General features: G+C 38.6%; 1 protein-coding gene across 2 annotated transcripts; it reads right to left on the bottom strand.

Moving 5' to 3' along the window:
- Window positions 1–1210: 1210 nt before the first annotated feature.
- LOC113670158 (serine/threonine-protein kinase tousled-like 1) lies at window positions 1211–23859 on the bottom strand. Of its 2 annotated transcripts, none has more exons than XM_027186254.2 (28): window positions 23631–23859; window positions 23397–23533; window positions 22920–22988; window positions 22017–22092; window positions 21599–21657; window positions 20826–20885; window positions 20249–20374; window positions 14697–14723; window positions 14055–14129; window positions 13078–13116; window positions 12808–12879; window positions 12436–12512; window positions 11596–11655; window positions 10369–10457; window positions 9684–9756; window positions 8802–8868; window positions 7807–7904; window positions 6965–7046; window positions 6488–6579; window positions 5939–5984; window positions 5344–5387; window positions 5057–5138; window positions 4453–4473; window positions 4112–4178; window positions 3465–3652; window positions 2554–2607; window positions 2241–2348; window positions 1211–1937 (listed from the first exon to the last, which is right to left on the bottom strand). In XM_027186254.2, the coding sequence occupies exons 1-28, from the start codon at window positions 23728–23730 to the stop codon at window positions 1815–1817; spliced, it is 2211 nt and encodes a 736-aa protein (XP_027042055.2). In that variant the 5' UTR covers window positions 23731–23859; the 3' UTR covers window positions 1211–1814. The 2 variants fall into 2 exon arrangements, with proteins under 2 accessions (XP_027042055.2, XP_089038946.1); XM_089182820.1 differs by having other exon boundaries at window positions 21599–21670; window positions 23631–23852.
- Window positions 23860–24089: the final 230 nt, after the last annotated feature.

Below are 24089 nucleotides of genomic sequence, written 5' to 3'. Positions count from 1 at the left end.
TATTCGAATAAGGCGAGAAATTTCTATTATTTTGGTACATAATTCGTCTAGCTTGCGACCGCTTTGGATAGGTCAAAGCACTCTCACTGGTTTTACTTCTGGTCTCCTACGGATCCGTAAAAGCCGTAGGAGAAGATCAGAGAGTGCAAAAATAGGATTTTCCGACCATTCGTTACCTTCGTTTACATGCAGTAGTAACAAGTAAATAGTCTCAAACAGTTGAGGAAATTTGTGTTTTGCGAAAATCTGTTAGGAAACTCAAGTCTCTAGGGTTAATGATATACATCATTTAAAGGAAAGTAGATCTTTTTAGATATCGGTGATAGAAGCCCTTGTTTACTCACGTGTTATTGCCTGATATTGCGCTGGTTAAGGCATCACGGTGTGTTACGGGTTCACGAAGGGTTAACAGTCAAAGCCAAGATAAGTTTATTTACATACAATAACTGTCCACCTCTTTCTACGACACTAGGGTGAATTGTTTTAGTGTATACCACACAAGAACCAAAATATTTGTATACGTGTATTCCTCTCAATATACCGAAAAATGTTCGGAAATTAAACTCTTGACGCGCGATTTTTTCCAATGGGCTACTTGGAGTTGAATAGTACTTCCCAATTACTTCCGAACTATAAGTCATAATTGAAGGTTATATCGACGTAATTATGTCTTGAAAGTTAATAAACTCAAAAACGCTGAGTCTATATGATTGGAGAGGAGTTAGGTTTAACATAAATACACAATTTAGGCGCAAAACCAAGGCCTTAATCAGAGGTCCGTTTTTCACCCCACAGAGAGCGATACAGGTTCAACTGCAACAAAGTAAATTTTGAAGATCCTCCCTTTTACCACCAAAATCACCATGTGGCCTCGCTCGGTCGTTCTGCTTTCCCCAAACGGATGATTTGGCTAAGAAGTCTGACGAGAATACAACAATATTTAATGGACAGTTACTGAGTTACATGGCATTATGAGAAATGTTGCAGCCAGCTGAGGCCGAAATGCCATGTACCTCAGAAATTGTCTATTTAATAATACCAAAGGAAAGGGAAAGGAGCAGCTTTATTTTTATACCACTTCCATTAGTTTTTCCACGTATTACATAGAGGCATGACAATAGAGTGAGATGGCCGAAAGATTTTACAGGAGAGTACTCATTAAGAGTGGAAATGTGTAGCAAACACACACTCCCCGAAAAATCAGGATTCATATGCTTAAGTAGTTCTGTTTAATTTGATTAAAACATTAAAGGACATACTTATTCCGACAAATATTTTAAGTTCCGGTCTTCATTTGCTTGGCCTACTCGGGGCAGATACGGACGATTAAGAGCCGATGTAATTTCAGCTGACGAAAGTTGTTAACCGTACCCTTACAAATCAACGTACCAAGATCATTAGACTCAGTGAAACAGAGTGTACATCATCTAGCTTAAAGTGAACTTTTACAAAGCTAACACAACTATAGGAAAACAGTTAATTTGAAAACGCCGGCATCTACGTTTAAGACAAATGCTACCTTTTGAAGCTCAGAAACTGAATGTCCAATCATTATGACTCTCTTGGCTTCCTGGATGTACTCACGTAAAGCTCAAAAACCACACACTTGGTGATAATTTCTTTGATTTCATATGTCATCTTATTCCGCAGACGTTCGTATCAAACCCTCTTCGCAAATGGTTAGCCCGCTAGAGACATCTCCTCTAAAGGAATGTCTGAGGTTGCCATCCGTAACCACCGAGTATGTCACCTGGCAGCTGACATTGCGTTACTTCACGTGGAACAAGTCACGTTACGAATGTCATTGCGTTGTGTTACGTCTGTGTCACGAAGCTGTTTTTCTTGTTCATTGGTGGCTTAAGATAGGGATCCTCTGATAGCGTCAAAACGTCCGCTCGCTCTTCTTTCCGATACATCAGGCAACGACGAATGAAATTCTGTGGAGAGAACGTTTCAAAGAGACACGGTATCTGAATTAACGACGATGCTTGTTCGAGGCAATTAATAGAAGTTCCTACAGAAGACACCCGGGGGAAGCAGAAAAGAGTTCATAACTGAAACTAGCCGGGCAAGGAAAGGAATAAACACACAGACTGTCTAGGAGGTCTGACAGGATTTTAGCATGGCAGCTCTCTCCAGTCATTTATTTTTCTAGCACCATTCCATTGAAGCATTCTGTGACGCGCACACTGACTGATCCACAAAGACCTTGGTAAATTTAGCTTTAAATTGAGCCATACCTTCGCCTCAATGCTAACAGCAGGTTTGGGCGGAAAGTCGACATCTTTCGCCTTCAATATGGTATTGTTTTCCAAAATTGCTGCTTGAGTCTGATTGTGACCAAATGGCTTGAAGAAAAATTGTAATGAACAACTTTTAAGATTAGAATTTAATTGTGAAAAAACAAATATATATATATATAAAATACCCAAAAATACTCCAGCGCAATAAAAAGTAAAATAGCCTAATGAAGAGAGCGCATTTCATTCAATAAGATTTATATGTAAGATCATCTTATTAGCTGTATCAGATAACAACAAGGCACGGACTTACCTTTCTTCCATAAAGCATTTGAAAAAATATCACTCCCACTGACCAAACGTCCACCTGAGGAAAAAAAGAACAAAATGTATATCAAATACACCAAAATCATCCGAACAGTTGTTGAGAAAGAGGCATCACTGCAATTGATCGAATCAATAAAATAAAACGGAAACCACTCGTTGTCTTTCAAGGAAACATGAGGCAGAAGATTTTCTCCTTATCACTGTCTCTTTGCAACAGGTGTCTAAACTAAACCCCTTCACCCCCAAGATCTCAGTATTAATTCTCCTTACTGCCCGCCACACAATTCTTATGATGTAAGTTCGGAGATTTTGGTATTGGATCAATTAATAATCCCTTAATTGACATTTTTCTTTATCATCATCACTTGTCTGCTTGGTATTGTTTTTTAAATGTAAGGAGAATTTCCGTCTTGGTCGAGGGGCTGTTGTTGTTTCACACATGCGCAAGATTTAAAGCTCTCCTTCCCTTCAAGTTCTGTGGCAAGACATGAATAAGAATATGTAGTCTTCAACTGAAGACGCGGTTCTTCGCTCTAGCCTCTACTACACTCATCCTGAGTTGATAGGCCTTGGAATAGTGTCTCGCTACTCTCTCGCTATCCCTCAATCACCATGTTTACTATAAGTCTTAAACAAATCTGTTGACCGAACCTTTGAAATTATACACAGGAGTTCGAAAGAAGCACACCAAGAAGACTTCCTACTCGCTTGTACCACCATTCTGGTACTCACTCACCAGCTGTTTTTGCCACATAAAGTTTGGCCCTCTTTATTCACTCGTTTTCTGCCATAGAACCAACCTTATTCAGTAAAAATTTCCCCCAAAACCAAAATTTGACAATTACAAATTCCCGGTAGTCAGTTCTTAAACAAGTTTCGACTGATATATCTTGTTACCTTGGAGGAGATTTTTGGCGGCTCTTTTCCGACAACAAAGCACTCGGGGGGGAGGTACCAGTAGGTACCGGCCCCCTGAGAGGTCAGATCCATACTATCGTCACTGTTATCCATTACTTTACTGAGACCGAAATCTGTAATCTTCACCTCCCCACTGAGTGCGCCGGTACCCACCAGCAGAATGTTACCTGTTGAGAAAACAAGAAGACAATTAGTAAACTAGATACTTGTTGAGCAATGACTCTTACCAGGAGCGCTCCTACTCTTACCTTTACACGTTTAAGTTGTAATGTGTCACCAAACTTTATCGCCGATTAACAACTTTTCACCGAAGCGGATACGACAAATGGTGGATATTTAGTGAGATAATATTCCACATAAAAGGAAGGATTCTAACTCTTTTGTTTCCGCAACAACTGCAATATTTTCGGGTGCAAATTCTGCTCGAGTTGCTCGAAATTGAGTAGCAGAGGATATTCGGAGTTTGAGTAGCAAATCTAAGCGCGTCTTAAACACTATTCACTGTTTAGTATTTACTTATTGTAGCCACTCAGAGGTAAATACGCGGAAGCTGCGACTTTGTCATTTTCGGTCGCCTCCGAGGCTGCTATTACAATGTACTGACGTCAACACAATGCATTTCTTACCAGGTTTCAAGTCATAATGAATGACTGGGGGTTTGATCTCGTTCAAATACTTGAGAGCACTTACAGTCTGAAATCAACAAACTAACAAAATCATCAAAATGTTTTTCGATTGTTATTACTATTGGTACATTTTTAGCACCAAATTTAAACTCATTTTAACGACTTGTGCTAATCTGCATGTTCGACAACATGCACGTGTACTGAGCAATGTGGCAATAATACAGCAATAAAACATCACCAGTATTTAAAAACAAATTTCTAGACACTTTAAACTCTATTGTATCACGTTAAGTTTACTTTTCCTCAGCAAAAACAAAAACAAGCCATCAAATACAACATACCTGCGTGACAATAGACTTCGCCTGTGTGGAAAAAGAACATCAGTTGCTACTACAGTAAAACCCCGATAGTACAGTCACCTACGGGCCAAAACAACCTGGCTGTATCAACTGGGTTGGCCGTATTAACGGGGTAGGGTCAAATTTCATGACTTTAAGGCCCGCGCAACTGTTCTTTTTGATAAACAATTTCAAACTTCACTCAGTATATAGAACCCTTTTTTAAATCGGCTACTAAGCCGCCGGTTTTGTGAATTTAGCGCTAATGGCCGTATCAACGGGAGGAAATTACAAAGGATTCTTCTGTTTGGAATTCTCAAATGTGGCCGTTGGTTCTGCCATAAAAACTAATGATAGACCGTTAAGGAAGAAATTTACCACGAAAACATTTAAGTAACATCCATGAAATATGGACATGGTGAATTAGATTCTGTGTCAACGTTGCTGAAGTGTGCATGAATTTCGTTCATTTCATGAGCTCCTTAAACAACATAGAGAATTTAATCAACTATTTGTAGCTACAGATTGCGAACTTTTTGTCCACCGGAAACTTGGTTCACTTGCTTTAATCACCATAACAAATGTGGTGTTACATTGCGTAACTTACCTCCCTCTCAGGCACTGTCTTATGTTGTTTTAAGAGGAAATCCAAGTCATTTCCATCGCAGTATTCCAGAACGGTACAAAAACTTTAAGTAACAACAAACGGAGTTTTAAAACATGACTATAAAAATCAAATTATGTTTTCATTTGCGTAATGTACATTCATCAACGCGATTTTAATCAAATATTAAAAAAAAAAGAATCCCTTTTTTGTTTTGTTTGTTGTTTTGTTTTTGCTTTCTGTTTTTTGTCTTTTGTTTTTTGTTTAATTTTACGGCAATGAGAACTTACGAGTGTTGCCCAATCTCAAAAACGTCGTAGAGGCGAACAATTCTCTGAAAGAAAAGAAAAAATAAGTGAACACCTAAAATTCATTGAAAGTTTTATAATTTGTAGCTTCAGTAAAATTAAATAATGGAAAGTAACATTGCTGTCGAGGAGATAGATATATTTCATTTACCGGGCGGAAGGTCCCTATGGGAAAAACCAGCGCTACCAGAGGTCCTGAATGCTTCCCGAGGCCGACAGCCGAGAGTAGTATTCAATATCAAGGGCAGAGTTTTTGCCATACGCACTGATTTGGACAGTTAAATAACTTTTTTTTTTTCAGCTGGTTTGTTTTTTTCCGCTTTGCTGCGAATGGCGCGTAAAACTTCCGGACCGTGCGACAACATGTAACCCTCGGGCAAATTGTTCCTAATAGCCAATCAGAGCACGCGCTTTTGCAAGGCTGTGCTACAATCTATCTTATCAAGCTGCTATTTTCATTCTTCCTTCAAATTGAAAGTAGTTTTGCTCGAGACAGAAAATGGCCTACATCGTCGCGAAAAAGTTCCTTGAAAATAAATTACATGGCACGGAAAAACCAGAAATTAAAAGTACTCACAGGGTGGTCAAGAGATTTATGAATATTGTATTCACGCAGAGCATGCCTGTGGAAATCATCGAAACAGTTAAAAATGAGTTTGGCGGGATTGTCGCACAACATTCCCAAGAACTGCTGTAAAAGAGACCATACTTCTAAAGTAAAATAACCAAAATGGAGGCAGTTGATTTTGAAGGAGTCGGTCATGGTTCGAGTGTAAGGTTCATGAAAGCGCATCCTCCGAATGCGTCACGTAAGAAACTTAACAATTAAAACAAATCAAAACAGGAACAAACATAACTGTTAACAGTTGTCATCACGCTCTAGGACGAGTTTACTAAACGTTTTGCTTAGCACTTTACGATCACAATGCCACTCTACTTGAGAGTATAGCTGAAGACCGGCGAACTGTCAGGATTCTCTGAAAAAGTGCTGGGGAAATCTGGTATACTGAGATAAGCATCTCATCAAGGGAAAGTGAAAATACTTCCTTGCTTTTACCTTGTGAAACAGGAAAAAGGATTAATTTGGGGAGGATGAGCCAGCAGGCTTGAACGCTTCCAAACTTACTTGATGTAATTTGTTTTCCTTTCTTCTTTCCAGTCATTACATAACTGATGTATTTTGCACGCAACGAATCTATGCTCTTTGAGATCATATCCCTGGAACAGGAACACAACTCTTCAATTGACTCAATGAACAAATTATTATGAGGACAGCTATGTTAAGGGTGGGTGATAGTGCACCTGATAACTCATTTCACTTCAAGAATTTCTGTGTTTTCATTAAACCCCTTAACCCTTTACACTCTAATATCAGTAAGTATATTCTCCATACTGTTCTCTATACATTTCCTAAGGTGCTGACAAGGAGAATTTATCTAACAATCAAGAGCTTCTTTATTTGGTGATCATAACCTTTATTCTCGTGACCTTATTGTATGATTTAGAGGTGATATTGTAAGGAGAGGTAAGATGCTAATCACTCTTATCGGGTAAAAGGGTTAATATCGTCATTTTTAAAGTTTAAAATATTAAAATACGTTACCTTATAAACTTCACTGAAGCCTCCTTTTCCTAATAAATTTAGTAACAAGTACCTTTCGTTTAAGGTCGGGTGACTTTTAAATCTGTAAACGATAAAAACCTAATGGTAATACATAATTACATCACATGACTTTTTCATTATTCTTTTCTTTTCACCTCAACGTCTGCCACCAGCGTCCTTCGTGTTTCAATTGCGTTAACATCCATAAAGAGGGCAAAACTAATCTTCTCAGACACTTCCCACAGAAACTCAACAGATACACCAGGCTTGAGCGTTTAAAAATACGCCTTCTCAAACAAGTCAGCCATAATTTAGTAAGAGGAAATTATTGAGATAAAATGATATGATTCATAGCCAACAAAACTAAAAATCCACACCTAATCTCACATACGTTTGCTGTGTTCAGTGAATTACAACCTGCGGCTCCACTGATCGTTTAGGCGGCTCCGCGGTCTTCTTTTTCCATTTAGTGCCGAAAGAGCCATTATGTACGCAGCCTATATAAAATTGAGTGTTGAAAGTAGTCCAAGACAGCATTGGTCTTGCTATACTACGCTCTGTAATTCTTCCAGAAAACCCGCTCCAACTTCTTAACCAATCAGATGCAAAAGTAGCGCCAATCACGATTTGGTCACCCGCGTTTTCCCGCGCTTTGGGCAGTTTGCTTGGTTTCTGTTTGAGTTCTCATTGGTTCCTAAGGATATTTTCCTTTCTTCTGATTGGTCGTTGCATCGACTTTAGTTTTGATTTTACAACACTCAATCGACAAGCGTTCCGATAACATCATCGATAAATGCAATCGTGATATATTGCCGGAGAGGTTATTGAAATGTCTGACTCACTTTGAGTTATCCTCATTATCTATTCTTTTGGATTCTCGAATGTGAAGGTTCCTTTCTCTGTCCAAGTTTTCTAATTCCATTTGAAGGTCGGTCTCCTCCTGAAAGATGCAAATAAACAGACACATGTCAGCATCATTTTATCGAAATATGCTGACTTAACTCCCAAGATCTGATTGTTAATTCTCCCCTCTAGCTGCTATTCATTTCCTTGTAATCTAGTTCGGAGAATTTGGTGCTAGATGACGATAACAACTTCTACCTGATACGTTTGAGTTTTCTCATTACCTGTTTGCTAGATAATGTATAGATATCATACGAACAAGTTACGTGTTTATCACCTCTGGGAACTAAAGGGTTGATGTAGATCGAAAGATAATATCACTGGATAACATTTCAATACTTGCACAAGTTATGCTCTCGTAGGCCACAAAAAAGACCAAGATGCAAACACTGTACAAAATATACATGTTCCTGTACAGACAATATCAAATTACAGCTGTATTAACAGGTGTATTCAATCTAGCATGGTGTCTGGGCTCATGAAATATACAAGCAGTTACACAAGGAATTCAAGCCATGCTCCTGCTCTCACTTATGGAAAAGAACTTTCTCCTTGTGTGTCCGAAACCTTTAAACAAGTACTGTTATAGTCCAAACTGTTATAATATATTTTCAGGTGATTCCTCAGTATAGCACTGCGCTTCCTGTACTGCGCATAAAATCACGTAATTAGGCGAATAGGCAAGCGCCTCTGAAATACTTCTTTCAAGTTTTAAAACCCTTGCTTTCAGCTAGCGCAAAATGCACAATGAACCGATGAGTTAGTGCGCGTGATAAGTAACATTACAGGCATAAATGCACAGACAATATGATCGCATCGCACACCTGGGTTCGAACCATTTAATGCATTGACCCTTGAAATCCCAGGATGTGACTGTTAATTCACCCCTAATTGCTAAACATTTCCTTAAAAATCAGTTTCAAGAATATGGTACCTTTTTCAGCGCTATTGCCCTGAGTTTTAAGATTTCTTCTCTCTCATGGTACTCCATTGGAGAAAGTCTGTTGAAATACAAGAATACAAAACAAAATAATTCAAGTTGTTAAGAAACCCTAAATATTTATATAGTAGAGCAGAGCATGTTTTAACAGGGTATTCAATAATGACTGTACACGTACAACATTATTGATTCAGAACTTCTGTAAGAGACATAAAAAATCAGCTAGCTCAGTTCAATTGGTAGAGGTTGTCCCAATCTCTACATCATGATACACCTATGGCAGCTTCTGGTAGATGGATTGCTTCAATTCACAGCCATGAAATGAAATATTTACATATGTAGACAGTGGTTTGTGTCATAAAGGAAGATGTGTGTCAAGCAATTTGTCCTTTGCCATTATCTTGCTGTAATAATAAATAATTACATCAGTTCCTCAAAAAATGCAGATCAAGATGTATAAAAACTCAAAACTTGCTTCTGGAAAATCAAACCTTAAACCTTGAAACTTGATTCTTGACTTTCAAAACTTTTGAGACTTGAGAACTGAGTTTTGAGTTGGGACTTTAAAATTGTAACGGTTATGATTAATTGGTAACAGCACTTCTGTGATCCAATTCTGTCTGTAATCATAGTTGTGATTAACAAATTGGACTCCCACTTCATGGTCATCCAATTTTGCTGATCACTTGTATGATTATAGACCAAATAGGACTCAACTGGCTCCTATTACCCTTACTAATAGTTAATTAGATGTATATCTTCTACTTTTTAGCAACTAGATGTATCTAATATATTCTGTGATTCCCAAGATAGCCACAACTATTGAAGGCAAACAATCTTGTACAGATGTCCTCCACATAAGCACACTGTACTTACACAGGTGACGTTGGTCTTGCAAATTGATCACCGTCTGAGCTGGCTGACTTAGATGGTCTTTTTTCTTTCATATCTATAAAATAAAAACAATTTAAGCAGGGGCTACAGTTCTAAAGTATTGGACTAAATTAATGTACACTGTCCCTTGTTCTAATCAAAAGTTTGAGATCCTCTCTAGATCCAACTACAAAGGAAACAAGTTAGAAAAATACTAATACAAAGACAAAATAACAGTAACTAAATAAATAAAATTTGCCTCACTCCCAAGGTGTGGCTTCGCAAATCAGTTGGTAATAACAGCCAAATAGTCTCAGGAGGAGGCAGGGGTTCAAAGTCTAATTTTTTCCCCAGCTCTTTTACTGCAATTGCTTAAAATTGCTTTCCACCAGCAACGATAATTTCTTTACTTGATTTTCACCCACAGGTTGAATGAAATTTCATTTAAAACTATAACTAGAAACAAAATTGGTTCAACTCTCAAAAAACAAGACAAGGAAATATGGGAATTCTGGATAATACACAATAATTTGTGGTTCTATCAGTTTCAAGTAATCATCAAATAACATTGAAGCATTCATTGCATATTTGAAAACGTTGCCCCCTAAAAAATACAAGTTAGAACTCAGAACACTTGTAAACTTATAAACTATTTAGTAATATGTATCTACTTGGTTTGTAAACTTACTTGTGGTATTTGAAACAGGTTTTCTTTTTGCCAAAGCTTTTTTCTGTTTCTCTAATTCTTCCCTCTGTCGATTGATCCTTTCCTGCTGACTAAAAAATTTCAAAGAATAAAGATATAGAGGATATTACATGGCCATGCGGGAATATGAATTTTACCTTCAAGTGCCGAAAGTATTTCTCACTTGTTCGCTTTGTTCAATCATGAGGGATACTTTCAGCACTCGCAGATCAAATTCGTATCCCCAAGTGGCCATGTTATGTTCTGTTTATTTTATTTATACTGATGAAATTTCAAAAGAACCAGCTGCATGCCTGAGCGGGAAGCTCTCTTGTAATTGGCTAATCATGTTAGTAACCACGGCGACACCAATATCCTCGCATGTGAAAGATAAAAATAGTATCTTCACTGCACTAAATGAAGATATGATCCTTCAGTAAAAGGAAAAATCCTGGGTATTTCATCAGTATTTGTAAAATAAAATAAAGATAAGATGGTAGATAATAGTAAGAGTAAAACTAATAATACTACTCATTCTAATTTTCATAACAATTGTTCTGAACCTTGCAAATGTTAATTATCAACTGATTGATGGTTATGACTTGCAAAAAGACAAACAGGAATAAAAAATTGAAAGCTGAAACTGTAATAAGGAACTTTTTAAAATTTGTAAGTTTTCCAATGATTTGTTGCAGATTCCAACATCAGTAATGTCTTTAATAACTGACTCATGTTTTCAATTGTGCATCAGTTGATTTTTGAAGCTCTCAAGCATTTGAAAAGCTCTTACTAAGAGACTACTCAGTTACTACCCAAGTTACCAGAGTTAGAACCCAAACCTCCCATTCAATTGACATATGAACCAATAAAATGTTTTCTCTCCAACAAAAAGATTCCATATTGCCATGCATCTTTTCAGTAATAGATCAGAGACAACATCAAAATACAGCAGTAAGAACAAAAAAGTGGCACACAACAAGCTACCAAGCATGTAACTGATGTTCTTAAACCACATTTTCAGGTCTTTGTGATCTATATCCCAGAACAGATACGCAAGGACATGAAATCTCTTTTTTAATATGATGAAAAGCAAAATGCAGTGAATGGTGATGTTGTCAGCAATGCATCTGTCCTTCACTAGATCATTGGTACAAACCAATCAAAATGGATGACTGTATAATTCAAGTGATAGAGAAATCACAATGGTGTAAGAAAAAAAGAGATAATTACACTGTCAATTCTTTAAATGCATGTCCATCCACCCAGTTCTCTACAAATGACACTCCTTGCCTGAATATCCAATAACAAATGAAGGGAAATAAGTAACTCCAATCACACAGACAAATGTTACTGCAGTTTTTCATTGACTTACAGAACTAAAACAGCTTGCTGCAGATTTAAACTTAACTACATAATACAGCAACAGCATTTTAACCCTTTAGCTCCCAGGAGTGATTAACATCTAACTTCTCCCTACAGTCCCCATACATTATCAAGCAAACAGGTAATGAGAATACTCAAATATCAAGTAGAAGTTGTTGTCTTGATCTAACACCAAATTCTTGTAACTAATTTAAAAGGAGATATGCTGTAGCTAGAGGGGAGAATTAGCAGTCAGATCTTAGAAGTTCATGGGTTAAGAATTGAAAAATATATGGACAAGCCTAGTACATATTCATTTCCGCTAAATGTGATGATGTCAGAAATTATAACTTTGCAAATTTATTGCCGAGATCACTGAATAATATTGGAAATAACAAAAAATATATTATAGGTCTCTTTAAATAAATTACAAACCATACATTCATTGGACTAAAACTGAAATGTCACCAAATTGCCAGTGATTGTTATAGCCATTGCTTTTACCATGAGGGTGCACAGTTTAGGTTTGACTTAAACTTAAAATGTAATGCATTTATTTGTTTGTATCATGCACTTGGAATTTTTCTGATAATTTTATAGGCAATTCATGGGTCTATGTAATTCATCTAAGTGGTAGAAATATTCAGAAGTTACATGTAGTTGTACAAAGAGAAAATAACATAAAATATTACATAATTTTTCAGTTACCTCACAGGAACAAAATAACCAAGTTTCAATCTGTTCTTCATGCACATCTCTCGGCCGGCTTTCTTTTCAAGGGTGGACTGTTAAGCCCCCAAAGAAAATGCAAAAAAATGTTAACGTTTGGACAAATACTCTTCCATGTGGCATTTCCTAAGGTACACATGAATCATAACAAACAGAAAATACATTTTCAGCACAAATTATCAATAAATGCTTTCTAACTTTGAATTGATCATTGAAAATGAAAATAGCTGTATTGATGAGAACAAAGAGAAGAACTACAAACTTGATGATGATAATGATGAGGAGGATGATGATGATGATGATGATGATGGTTGAAATAAAAAATAGAACAAATTCTCTTAATTAACTTACCGCTGTTATTAACAACTTCTTGTTAATTTCCATACACTTCTCAAGACTTTCTTTCACCTTCTCAAAAGCTTTCTGGAATTTTGGTTCAAAAGAACAACATCAAGATGTACACTGTATATAAATCCAATGGGAAACAAAGATTTACATCTAATACTTTTACTGCTCTATTCAATCTCAGCAGCTGCAAAGACTTGTGCCAATTCTTTTCTGTTTCATTAAACGCATGTAGTTGTTGAACAAATGGTTCATAAAAGTGGAAATTGGATGTACCTGATGAGCATCAACTTGGCTTTTGTATTCATCAACCAACTGCAGAGAAACCACAAATAAAAATGACAACTCCTGACCATTGTGTATAACTTTATTGTAATTATAATCAATTACCATGAAAATAGGGAATACTACATGCGCATACATGGATATGGAATTTATCTTCAAGTGTTCAACTTCATCAACCACTCATATCAAGTTGAACATGAGAAGAGAAATTTCATATCTACAAGCAACCAAGACTTGCGTTTTTTGGTTTATTGTATAAACACAATATAGCCCTATAATTGGCAAGAAAAGTCTTCGAATTATTAATGACTGAAAAAAATAGGATCCACCCCTAGAAAGAGTCACATAATGCATTTCTTGATTAGGCCAAGGATGAAAAAACGCATTGAAAAAACAAACAATGGGGGTAACTTTCAATCAAAAAAATTCTCAGTTACTGACTTCTTCCTAATTGACAGAAGAAATATTTTCACATACACAGCTAAACTCAGCCTGTTTAAAATCTTCCAGTTGTCAATTTTCACTTTCAGCCTTGAGAAACACCATTAATTATCAAAGTTTTTCTTTTTTGTATTTTGGCTTTCTTCCCCTTCAAGGAAATCTTGAACGTCACTGTCTGTAATAAATTTTTCAGTGTTTTAGCATTGTGAAGGCTAATTTGCCATTCATTCATCAACATGACAGAGTGGCACAAAAGGCATGTGACATGTCAGCAGCTGATTGGCAATATCAAACACTTCATAAAAATTAATATGGTTTTTTTTAATGTGTTGTTACTGCTCAGGGCTGGAAATCCTTGTAATACCAGAGTTTATTTGATAATGTAATCATTACATGTCAGTCAAAAAAAAAAAAAAAACCACAATTCACTGATCTGAATTGATCCATCAGAAGAAATTTATATCAGAAATTTTTCCCAATTACTGTATGACAATAAATGATTATTTGGAAGAATCTTTGAGTTTTACCCTTGTAAGTTCTGCGATCTTGTTCTCCTTCTCCTGAGATGAAGCAACTCCAGTTGACAAGGAATCTTCCATTTCCTATAAAGATAGATTAATGTTACAACACAATCACAATTTCTGTAGAAAGTTGTAATCCTTTGTTCATATCATTTGCAAATTAAACTGCAAATCAAACTTATCAGGGGGTGCAAAATTGAAGCCTAGCATGAGTGTTGGGTTTGAAGAAAAAAAGCAACAAAACAAAAAAAGTTCACATGTTTATAACCTTAACTTTCTGATTACTATAAATTTCTTGAAAAAATATTGCTGTGGCACATAAATAATAGCAATCAGATCAGCCATACAAATACGACGTTGGTTGTTTGAAAACTTATCACTGGTAATCTGAATTTCAATAACTTACAAGTCTGTGGTGCTTGAAGAGTTGGCACATGGCTACACAGGATTATATATTATTATCTTCATGTTCATTGTAAGTAACGATTCCTTCTAAATTTTCATGTGTTGTTAATTCCTATGTGGATAGTGCATCTAACAAAATTTCATTTTAAGTAACATGTACATCATTTTCCTGATACCAATGATAATGATGAAAATGGAAAATTAATCACTGAGAAGTTTTAAATTAATAACTTGTTACTGTACCTTCAACCTCTCAGTTGTCAGGTTTGTCTGCAAAAACAAAAACCAGAAGAACTGCAATTAAAAAATCTGGTGTAGAAATTGAAGGCAAGTGATCTAGTGTTTTAGGCTACATTTACAATTCAGTCTAACTGCCACCTTCTGCCCACTTTACTGGCTACTTATCTGTTGGGTGATAGGGTAATTCAGTACCATCAACTGAGTTAATAACATAGAGAGTTTCAAATCTGACATTTTGAACATAAGCCTTTTGTCAGAGCAACACTCGAAACATCAGCTTTAAAACTCTTTATGGTGACCAATTTATGTTATAAATTCAGTTGATACTACTAAATTACCTATTATACTCTCCCACCACAAGGCACCACTGTTTCTTTAGAAACTTACCCCTTTCATGGGTAATAGACTGCTCTTTCTATCTGTTTATCGGGGTAATAACCTACGCTGGATGTTGAGAGGACACACGAAAAGTTTATAAATCACAAGCAGGAAGAGAGTGATTTACAAAACCTTTTTGGTGTTCTCCCAACATCTCGAGTTGTTTATTACACCAGTAAATCTATAGAAAGTGTAGTCTATTTCTTTTATAAAATCAAGTCAATTACTGGTGCTATAAAAATAATAGGTTTTTGACCACTCAGGGCTCTCAGTTAAAGTATTGCCCTGATATTTTGTAGAACAGAATACACATTCTGTGGTGTCCCCTATCAGATTAGTGATGTTAGATTTTTCCTAATTTTGGTTTCCCTGTTCTACGTAGAAGTTAGTGTCACGAGACCGGTTTTCCTTATTTGGTATTGTACACGAGGTTTTCTGTTTAGATTAAAAATAGTTCTTCCGCCATCTTGATCTAGTTACTGTGTTCCGGGCCTTTTATTCGGAATACACAACAACTGGCGACGAGGATGGGATTCCTTTGATCAAGCACAAGCGGTTAACAGGAGTGGGTCGTACAAACCACGTTCAAAAAGGGACAGAGACGACGAAAATAAAATTATGCCGGACGAAGCACCGAGCGCCAACACGAGTCAAGCCATCGGCAAAGTGACAAAGTTTGTGGTGGGAGCGGATTGGGAGTCCTACACCGAACAACTGGATTTTTACTTTCTTGCAAATGGAATCAAGGAACCTAAAACAATGAAGGCCGTACTTTTGACGAACCTTCCGGTGGAGACTTACCAATTGGCGAAGGATTTAGTGGCCCCCACACAACTGAAAGAGGACGCCATTACCTATGAGATCATCGTGGAGCGAATGCGGGAACAACTGAAGCCTGAAAGATCAGCGCTGGTTGCGAGGTATGAGTTCGACAACCGAGCCAGGAATTCCGGTGAGTCAGTTAGTCATTATGTAGCCACACTGAAGCACTTGGCCACAGAATGTAAGTTTGGAGAGGCCATGCGAACCGAGCGCCTTCGTGACCGATTAGTTTCAGGTATCCGCGACTCGAAGATGATTACGGAATTGTTGAAAGTAAAACTCGCCGACCTTTCATTTGATCTCGCGGTTCAAAAGTGTTTGGCCATTGAGCAGGCTAATAAAGATGTTCAGGTGCTTCAGGAAGAACAAGGGCCAGGCACCCCAATCAATAAACTTGACACTGTCAAAACTGGGGAAGAACAAGCCATATCCAAGCCACCACCTAGGGCCGAGGGTCCCCGAGGTAAGGACAGTAAGAAGTCTAAACCTTGTTACCGCTGTTCAGGGTCACATAACTCACAAAAGTGTCCCTTCATGAAAGAACGCTGTTTTCATTGTGGCATCATTGGACATACACAGAGAGCATGTAGGAAGAGACAGGCCACCTCACAGATGACTGAGGCTGGAATAAATGTCATGAAGGGTGATGATTCCGAAGAAAGTGATGGAGAATTTGGGAACCTGTACCATGTCTCAGACATTAAAAACACAAAGCCCATTTCACTTAAGATCTACCTTGAAGGCCGCCCAGTGACTATGGAGCTGGATACAGGTTCAGTGGTGTCAGTCATGAGTGAGAGGGTGTATTTGGATTACCTCCGCCACATTCCTTTAAAGGACACCTCCTTGAAGTTGCGCACATACACAGGAGAGTCAGTGAAGCCTGTGGGGTTTTGCCATGTGACTGTGCAGTATCAGGGACAGTCAAAGAAACTTCCCATATATGTAGTGAAGAATGAGGGACCCACCCTTTTTGGCAGAGAATGGCTGGAATCTATCCATCTGGACTGGCCCTTACTTCGTCTGGAAACATCCGACACCATTCCAGCCCTGGAAGATGTTCTGAGTAAGCATGGAGATGTTTTCTCTGAAGGTTTGGGCAAAATGAAGAATATCCAAGCACGGATCCAAGTTAAAGAGGATGCCCGGCCTCGATTCTGGAAAGCCCGCCCAGTAGCGCTGGCTCGTAAACCAGCAGTGGACGAAGCCTTGAGAGAGCTAGAAGCTGAAGGAGTTATAAAGAAGGTAGCTACTAGTGAGTGGGCTGCTCCAATTGTGACACCTGTGAAGAAGGATGGCAGTGTAAGAGTGTGTGGTGACTTCAAAGTGACCATCAATTCACAGCTGGAGGTAGACGAGTACCCACTTCCCCGCATTGATGATATTTACGCCAGCCTAGGTGGGGGAACGTTGTTCAGCGTCATTGACCTCCGTCAGGCTTACCTACAAATGGAGGTTGAGGAGCACTCCAGGCCTTTCCTCACCATTAACACAACCCGTGGTTTGTTCCAGTACCAGCGCCTTCCTTATGGTGTATCTTCGGCGCCAGCCATCTGGCAGCGAGCTATGGATCAGATCCTGCAAGGACTACCAGGGGTCTTCTGTTACCTGGATGATATCATTATAACCGGCCATACCATAGAGGAACACCTGGAGCGGTTAGTCGCAGTATTGAAGAGGTTGGAAGAGTATGGTTTGAAAGCCAACCGAGAAAAGTGTAAATTCCTTAGAAGTTTTGTGGAGTACCTAGGACACGTCATCTCTGCAGAAGGACTGCACCAATCCCCAAAGAAAGTAAAGGCTATCACTGAGATGCCGAAACCTCAGGATGTTACTCACCTGCGTGCTTTTCTTGGCATGGTCCAGTATTATGCCAAATTCTTGCCCGATCTGGCCACTCATCTTGCTCCACTTCATCGGCTGTTACAGAAAGATGTGACGTGGTTGTGGGGAGCTGCGGAACAAACTAGTTTTCTTGTGGTGAAAGAAATGTTGCTACAGGATAGGGTTCTGATGCGCTATGACCCTGACTCACCACTAGTTCTTGCCACAGACAGCTCCTCGTATGGTCTCGGAGCGGTCTTGTCACACCGTACTGCTGAAGGAGTAGAGCGTCCTATCGCTTATGCGTCCCGGTCCCTGTCCGAAACAGAGAAGAAGTTCGCACAAATCGAGAAAGAAGCATTATCTTTGGTCTGGGGTGTGAAGAAGTTCCAAATGTACCTGGAGGGTCGCCACTTCACCTTGGTCACCGACCATCAGCCTTTGAAGTACATAATGGACCCAGGGAAGGCTGTGCCAGTCACAGCAGCAGCGAGGATTCAACGTTGGTGTCTCTTCCTAGGAGCTTTTTCATACAATATCGAGTTCCGAGGTACCAAGCAACATGCCAATTGTGATGGTTTATCTCGCCTACCTCAACCATCAGCGCCCGCTGACAAGCCCGATGAAGTTGAAATATTCCATACCACCGTTGTCGAGGCCCTCCCCATTACAGAGCACGACTTGAGAATGCAGACCCGTAGGGATCCAGTACTTTCCCGTGTTCTGGAGCTTGTGCAGTCAGGATGGCAAGGGACCGAACTTCACCCAGACCTCATCCACTATGCCCATCGCGGTAACGAAATCACGATTCATCATGGAGTTCTAATGTGGGGTAGTAGAGTAGTCGTCCCAGCCAAACTGAGAGAGAGAGTTTTAGAAACGCTTCACGAGGGTCACATTGGTATGGTCAAGATGAAGGGTTTGTCCCGGGGTTTTGTTTGGTGGCCAAACATTGACAAGGACATAGAAGGGGCCGTCCGAAACTGCGAGGGATGTCAAGAGTTGGCAAATAATCCAGCCCGTGCACCCCTGCATCGATGGGAGTACCCTTCCCTTCCCTGGCAAAGACTGCATATTGACTTTGCCGGACCAGTCGAGGGAAAGATGCTCATGGTAGTGATCGATGCCCACAGCAAGTGGCCGGAGATTTTCGTGATGGAGATCACCACTGCTGAAGAAACCGTTAGCACGCTGCGCTCTCTGTTTGCCCGCATGGGACTCCCTGACCAGATGGTGTCAGATAATGGTCCACAGTTCACGTCTGAAACCTTTAGGAAATTTACAACTGCGAACGGTATAAAGCATGTCACTGGTGCACCTTACCATCCATCAACCAATGGTCAGGCGGAAAGATTAGTACAGAGTTTCAAGAAAGGAGTTAAGGCTGACAAGTCCAGTAGAACCCTGCAACACAAGCTTGATAGGTTCCTGTTAGCTTATCGATCAGCGCCACACGCCACTACTGAGCTTAGCCCTGCACAGCTTCTCCTGGGTCGGAATGTTAAGACAAGGTTGGACCTGATTAAGCCGGATGTTTCAAGAAAAGTTAACAAGAAGTTGCTCCAGCCCAATGACTGCACTTTAAAGTTTTTTGACCAAAACCAGAACGTATGGGTCCGCAACTACCGCAGAGGTCCAAAATGGGTGCGTGGCACCGTCATTGAACAAACGGGTCCAGTCCTGTACAAAGTCAAGGTAAACGACCAAACCTGGAAACGTCATGTCGAGCAGCTATGGGATAGCAACCTTTGCCCACCTGACGCGGAAACGATGGATGATTGTGCTGTTCCGGAGGAGGTCGAACATGACACACCGCCTGTAGCTACGGAGACTGAGTGGAAGGATGCACCACCTTTGGCTGTGACGCCTATTGGAGAGTTTTCCCCTCCAGAACCACAAGGTCATCAACTAGATCCGAAACCTGAATCGATTACCACCCGTGCCGGTCGTTTGGTTAAACCACCTCCTAAGTTGAAGGACTATGTTTGCGGCTAGAGGGAACTGTGGTGTTTCTTTCTGTGGCCACAGTACCAACATGTTATCTAAGATACTTTGAAATTTGTTTCTTGGATTTTGTTTTATTCTTTCTTTTCATTAGTGTACTATTGAGTCTTAAAAGGGAGGAAATTGTTAGATTTTTCCTAATTTTGGTTTCCCTGTTCTACGTAGAAGTTAGTGTCACGAGACCGGTTTTCCTTATTTGGTATTGTACACGAGGTTTTCTGTTTAGATTAAAAATAGTTCTTCCGCCATCTTGATCTAGTTACTGTGTTCCGGGCCTTTTATTCGGAATACACAACAAGTGACAATGACCTAGTGGATTTATACTAATACCCCTTATTTCACTCACACAAAATGGAGAGAAAGTGTGGAAGTTTGTGTCTAAGCACACTGTGCTGGAAAATAACACAACAATGCTTTTATATTTAGTGTCACATAACTAATGGTCAATCAAGTTCTCCATTCTCTAAGCAAAAAAAATTTGAATTCCTATTTTTAATGCAATTTCTTTTTACTTTAGACTTCTTAACCTGTGTGGATTCATGAACAAATATTCCAGCTGACTCAATGCCATCTGATCCATCGGACTCTGGTTCAGGAGGACAAGCTTTGACATTCAATGGACATGGAAGAGTGGAACTGCTATCTGCTTGAAACTGAAAATGCATTTGAGGAATTACATCTATATCTGATGGAAACAGTGCTAAAAATGGTCTTATCAGTTATTTTGAAATAATTCCCTTCTTCAACAAGTCAATAACAAAATGCTGTGTTCCCTTCACAAATGTATAAAAAAAGCTCAGTCATTTCTCAAGATGCTCTTACTACTTTTTTGACAGATAAGGTTTTCACTGCAACATTACAGCCTCACTGTTACATTTAGCAATATGAGCTTATAACTCAAACAAAACTTTGGCTGCCCTTACTTTTTGTACTTTTTCTATTTTGTTTAAATAGATCTGTACATTGTTCAAGAACCACCAAATTTTGTGAACTTTTTCACAGTTTTATATTAAATGAACAGATATAATCATTAAACAAACTGTTAACCCAATAATTGCATCTACATCTATATGCCTATTGTACATTGGGTAACAGAAGCAATACCTGAGATGTAAATGATGGTAAGAGATTCTGTGGACTTCGTCGAGCTGGGGAACTCTCATTCTGTATTCAGAGGTAAAAAAGTAAATATTAATCCTATAAATCCCAAGATCTGATCGTTAATTCTCTCATTTAGCTGTTACACATTTCTTTGTAATTTGGTTACAAGAATTTGGTGTTCTATCATGATAACAACCTCTAACTGATAACTTTGAGTAATCTCATTACCTGTTTGTTGGATAGTGTATAGATATTGTAGGGAGAAGTTACATGTAAATCACTTCTGAGAGTTAAAGGATTAAGTTTGTCTTAGACCAAAGTGGCCCATTCAGCTGGAGCTTATCCCTCTTAGTCTAGCATGACACATCTACACAATTATAAAAGATGCGTAAGAATTGCTCGAGGTGTAGCCTCAAGCAACTCTTGCTTCTTGAGTGCTCTCCCAAGTGCTTCATATCTCGATGAATGTACAGCTGATGTATGAACCAATTGCCTTATAACATTTTCAACCTGATAGAAAATTTGTTTTCTTGAGGGATTTGTTTGCTGACATCATGAGCGTGAACAATAGGAATATGAAGCACACTTGCATAATTGAATTTGACTAGACAAATTTACTAGCTATGTTATAATAACCACTGACTACTAGAGAGTGCTGATGCTCTTTGTTGTTGACCCCATTAAATTGCGTTTAACTGCATGAGATAAACAACCTCAAACGTAAAGATCAGTCAATATGTATAAGAAAATAAGACATTGAAAGTGTCTTAATGTACCTTGAAATACTCTGTGATTTTATTTGTTGGTTCTGAGCGCCCACTTTTACTAAGAAAACCTGCAAAGCACAGCTAAAATTCATCATCATAAAGTTCTTCAAAAATTTAAACTTACAATGAATAAGAAATAAAAAAGACCTTTCACAATGTGCTCTGAACTTTCTCCAGACCAACAAACATGTTAAACCAAGAGAAACTGCTTGTTAAGTGTATGCTGTAGTCTACAGAAGTTCCAGGTTAAAATGATATCAATTTAGTACAAATTTTCTATCATTCATGTAATGTACTTGGAACAATAGAAGATAAAAATTAAACTACTTTTGTATCAGTTCAATCTAGAATTGACTCTTGAACAAAAACAGGTGTTTTTCAGTTCTGTCTAAAGAAATAATTCAAAGCATACATGGTTTTGCCATACCAGGGGAATCTCCATCTGCATTTGCTTTCCGTTTTCTTCCTAAATGTTTTTCACTTCTCTGGCTTGGTGTGATGCTCTGTATAGAAATTACAAATACATTGCATAAATTAACATAAGTACCATTTGCTTTGTATTTATAACAGACATTTGCTTTATCAGAAGCAGTGGTTCAAAGACAAGTTAGTTGCCATTTCATAGACACTTTAAAAAGTAACATACAGGCCTTTAAAATTGACCAGTATGACTTTGCAGTGTATACTGTTCTTACAAATGTATTCAAGCAATTACAATAACAATAGGAATAAAAGAATAAACACCAACACAATCATTTATTACAGTGTACATGATGAAATCATTCTTTCAAGTGGACTGCAATAAATTGAAGAATTGCAGAAAATGAAGGCTGGCAAAATGGGATGATGCCATGACTTGCACATGACTTGGATTTAAGTGAAGAAGATTTGAATAGAGTCAGCTTCACTCTCACTTCCTGGATCAATGAGCCAGGATGCTTTTAGAAGGTGACAATTTCTGTTACGGTTCATTCCCTTCTCCTTTTCCTCTTACAAAGAGACCTACAAAGTAATGAGGCTATTGCTGCAACCCAAATAGGAATGGGCAAGGTATCCCAGACTCTAGTGGACAGAAGTGTCCATTTTCACATGGTAGGCTAAGGAAACAGCCTGTTCTATCATGGTGTCACAGACCTTTATGTGGTTACCTGTATCTCCACTATAATTGATTTATAGGTAAGTCAGTAGGGGCACAGAATTTGAAAGGGTCTCACTGAATGAGAAGTAAGTCAGATCTTTGCTTCATAATGACAGCCCAAACACATACTTATAACAACTGTACCAGGCAAATGCAAGTGTGCTCCACATAACCTGAACAATATGCAGCTACCTCAAATTCTTTATCACTTGCTATTGAAGAAACACTGGCATTGCTGTGTTGAGAGTCTTGATTGATACTCTGGGGGATAAATTGGTAAAGTAAATTTAATAAATAGATTCCATGTTTGTGCACACCTGTTCAGCAACATATCACAAATGACATCAAAATGAGGTTTGAACAAAAAAGTTGCTGACAAGTTGTAGTGCACGTACTAACTGAGAGATGTAATGAGTGAATTCCTGAGAAGGAGTTTTCTTGGTAACACGGAAGTGATGACTGACGTTTCGAGAACCTAGGTAGAAGTCATCATCAGAGTCAAGAGGATGGTTGCTGTCAGTCGAATGTATACTAACTGTATACTGCCACGAATATCTAATCACGAGACATTCTCTATCTTCTACTCTTCTAAGAGTGAAAGTCTCCTGTGAGGACTGTCCCAAGATGTATTAACAGATTTCAAAATTCTAAAACGTGGTGTTCACTTACTCGAGGAGTAGAAAATCTTGCTTCCAACAGTTCACGTTTTTGCGGGTCTACATGTAGAGCCTCAAGGCGAGAAAACTGAATTTCACCTTCACCGTGTCTACCTTCACCGTGTCTCCCTTCACTAGCTGTTGTAGCCACTAAAAGGAAATAAAAAAATTTAAATTTCAAAATATCGGCCAGTGAAGGTCTTGAGTTTACGAAGACATTACATGTAATTCCAATACTTGAGCTTACTTGTTGGATGTTTTTGACTCATTTGCGAGGAACTCGTGCTGTGTTCTAGCTGTAACTGAAATGCAGGGCTAGCTACTCCATTGCCATATGGCTCTTCCATGATTCATGCTACTATTCAGTACACACAGACAGACAAAAGTCGTAATTGTTTCGATTTGTCTAAAGATTCATGGCTCTATTTTTGTATCTCCCTCGAGGCTGCCGCAATATGTGACGAGGGCCTGGCTACTAAGTCACAATCTTACAAAAGAGAGGGCCTAGGAAGCGACCCGGAGATGGGGTGGGTCGGGTGGGAAGGGCATGAAAAAGTTGCTTGAGATCTCAACTTGGTACTCTTTTCCCGAAATTCTCGATATCTTTACGCCCTCCAGACAATTTATGTTAGGCAAAGGACGGACATCATCAGAGAAAAAAACAATGACGTAGATTGTTATTTAAAAAATTGTTCCAATATCAAAA

The sequence above is a fragment of the Pocillopora damicornis genome, chromosome 9 (genome assembly GCF_964200805.1).
Source record: "Pocillopora damicornis chromosome 9, jaPocDami1.2, whole genome shotgun sequence".
Lineage (NCBI taxonomy): Eukaryota > Metazoa > Cnidaria > Anthozoa > Scleractinia > Pocilloporidae > Pocillopora > Pocillopora damicornis.
The sequence above is the reverse complement of the archived record's forward strand: the minus strand, read 5'-3'. Positions and strand labels throughout refer to the sequence as shown.

Coding starts and splice junctions, on each gene's coding strand:
- LOC113670158 (XM_027186254.2), bottom strand. CDS start 23,730: ATGGAAGAGCCATATGGCAATGGAGTAGCTAGCCCTGCATTTCAGTTA. Junction 22,093..22,919: donor CAAGTGATAAAGAATTTGAG/GTAGCTGCATAT, acceptor ATTTCTATACAG/AGCATCACACCAAGCCAGAG. Junction 3,653..4,111: donor TCATTATGACTTGAAACCTG/GTAAGAAATGCA, acceptor TTTTCTCAACAG/GTAACATTCTGCTGGTGGGT.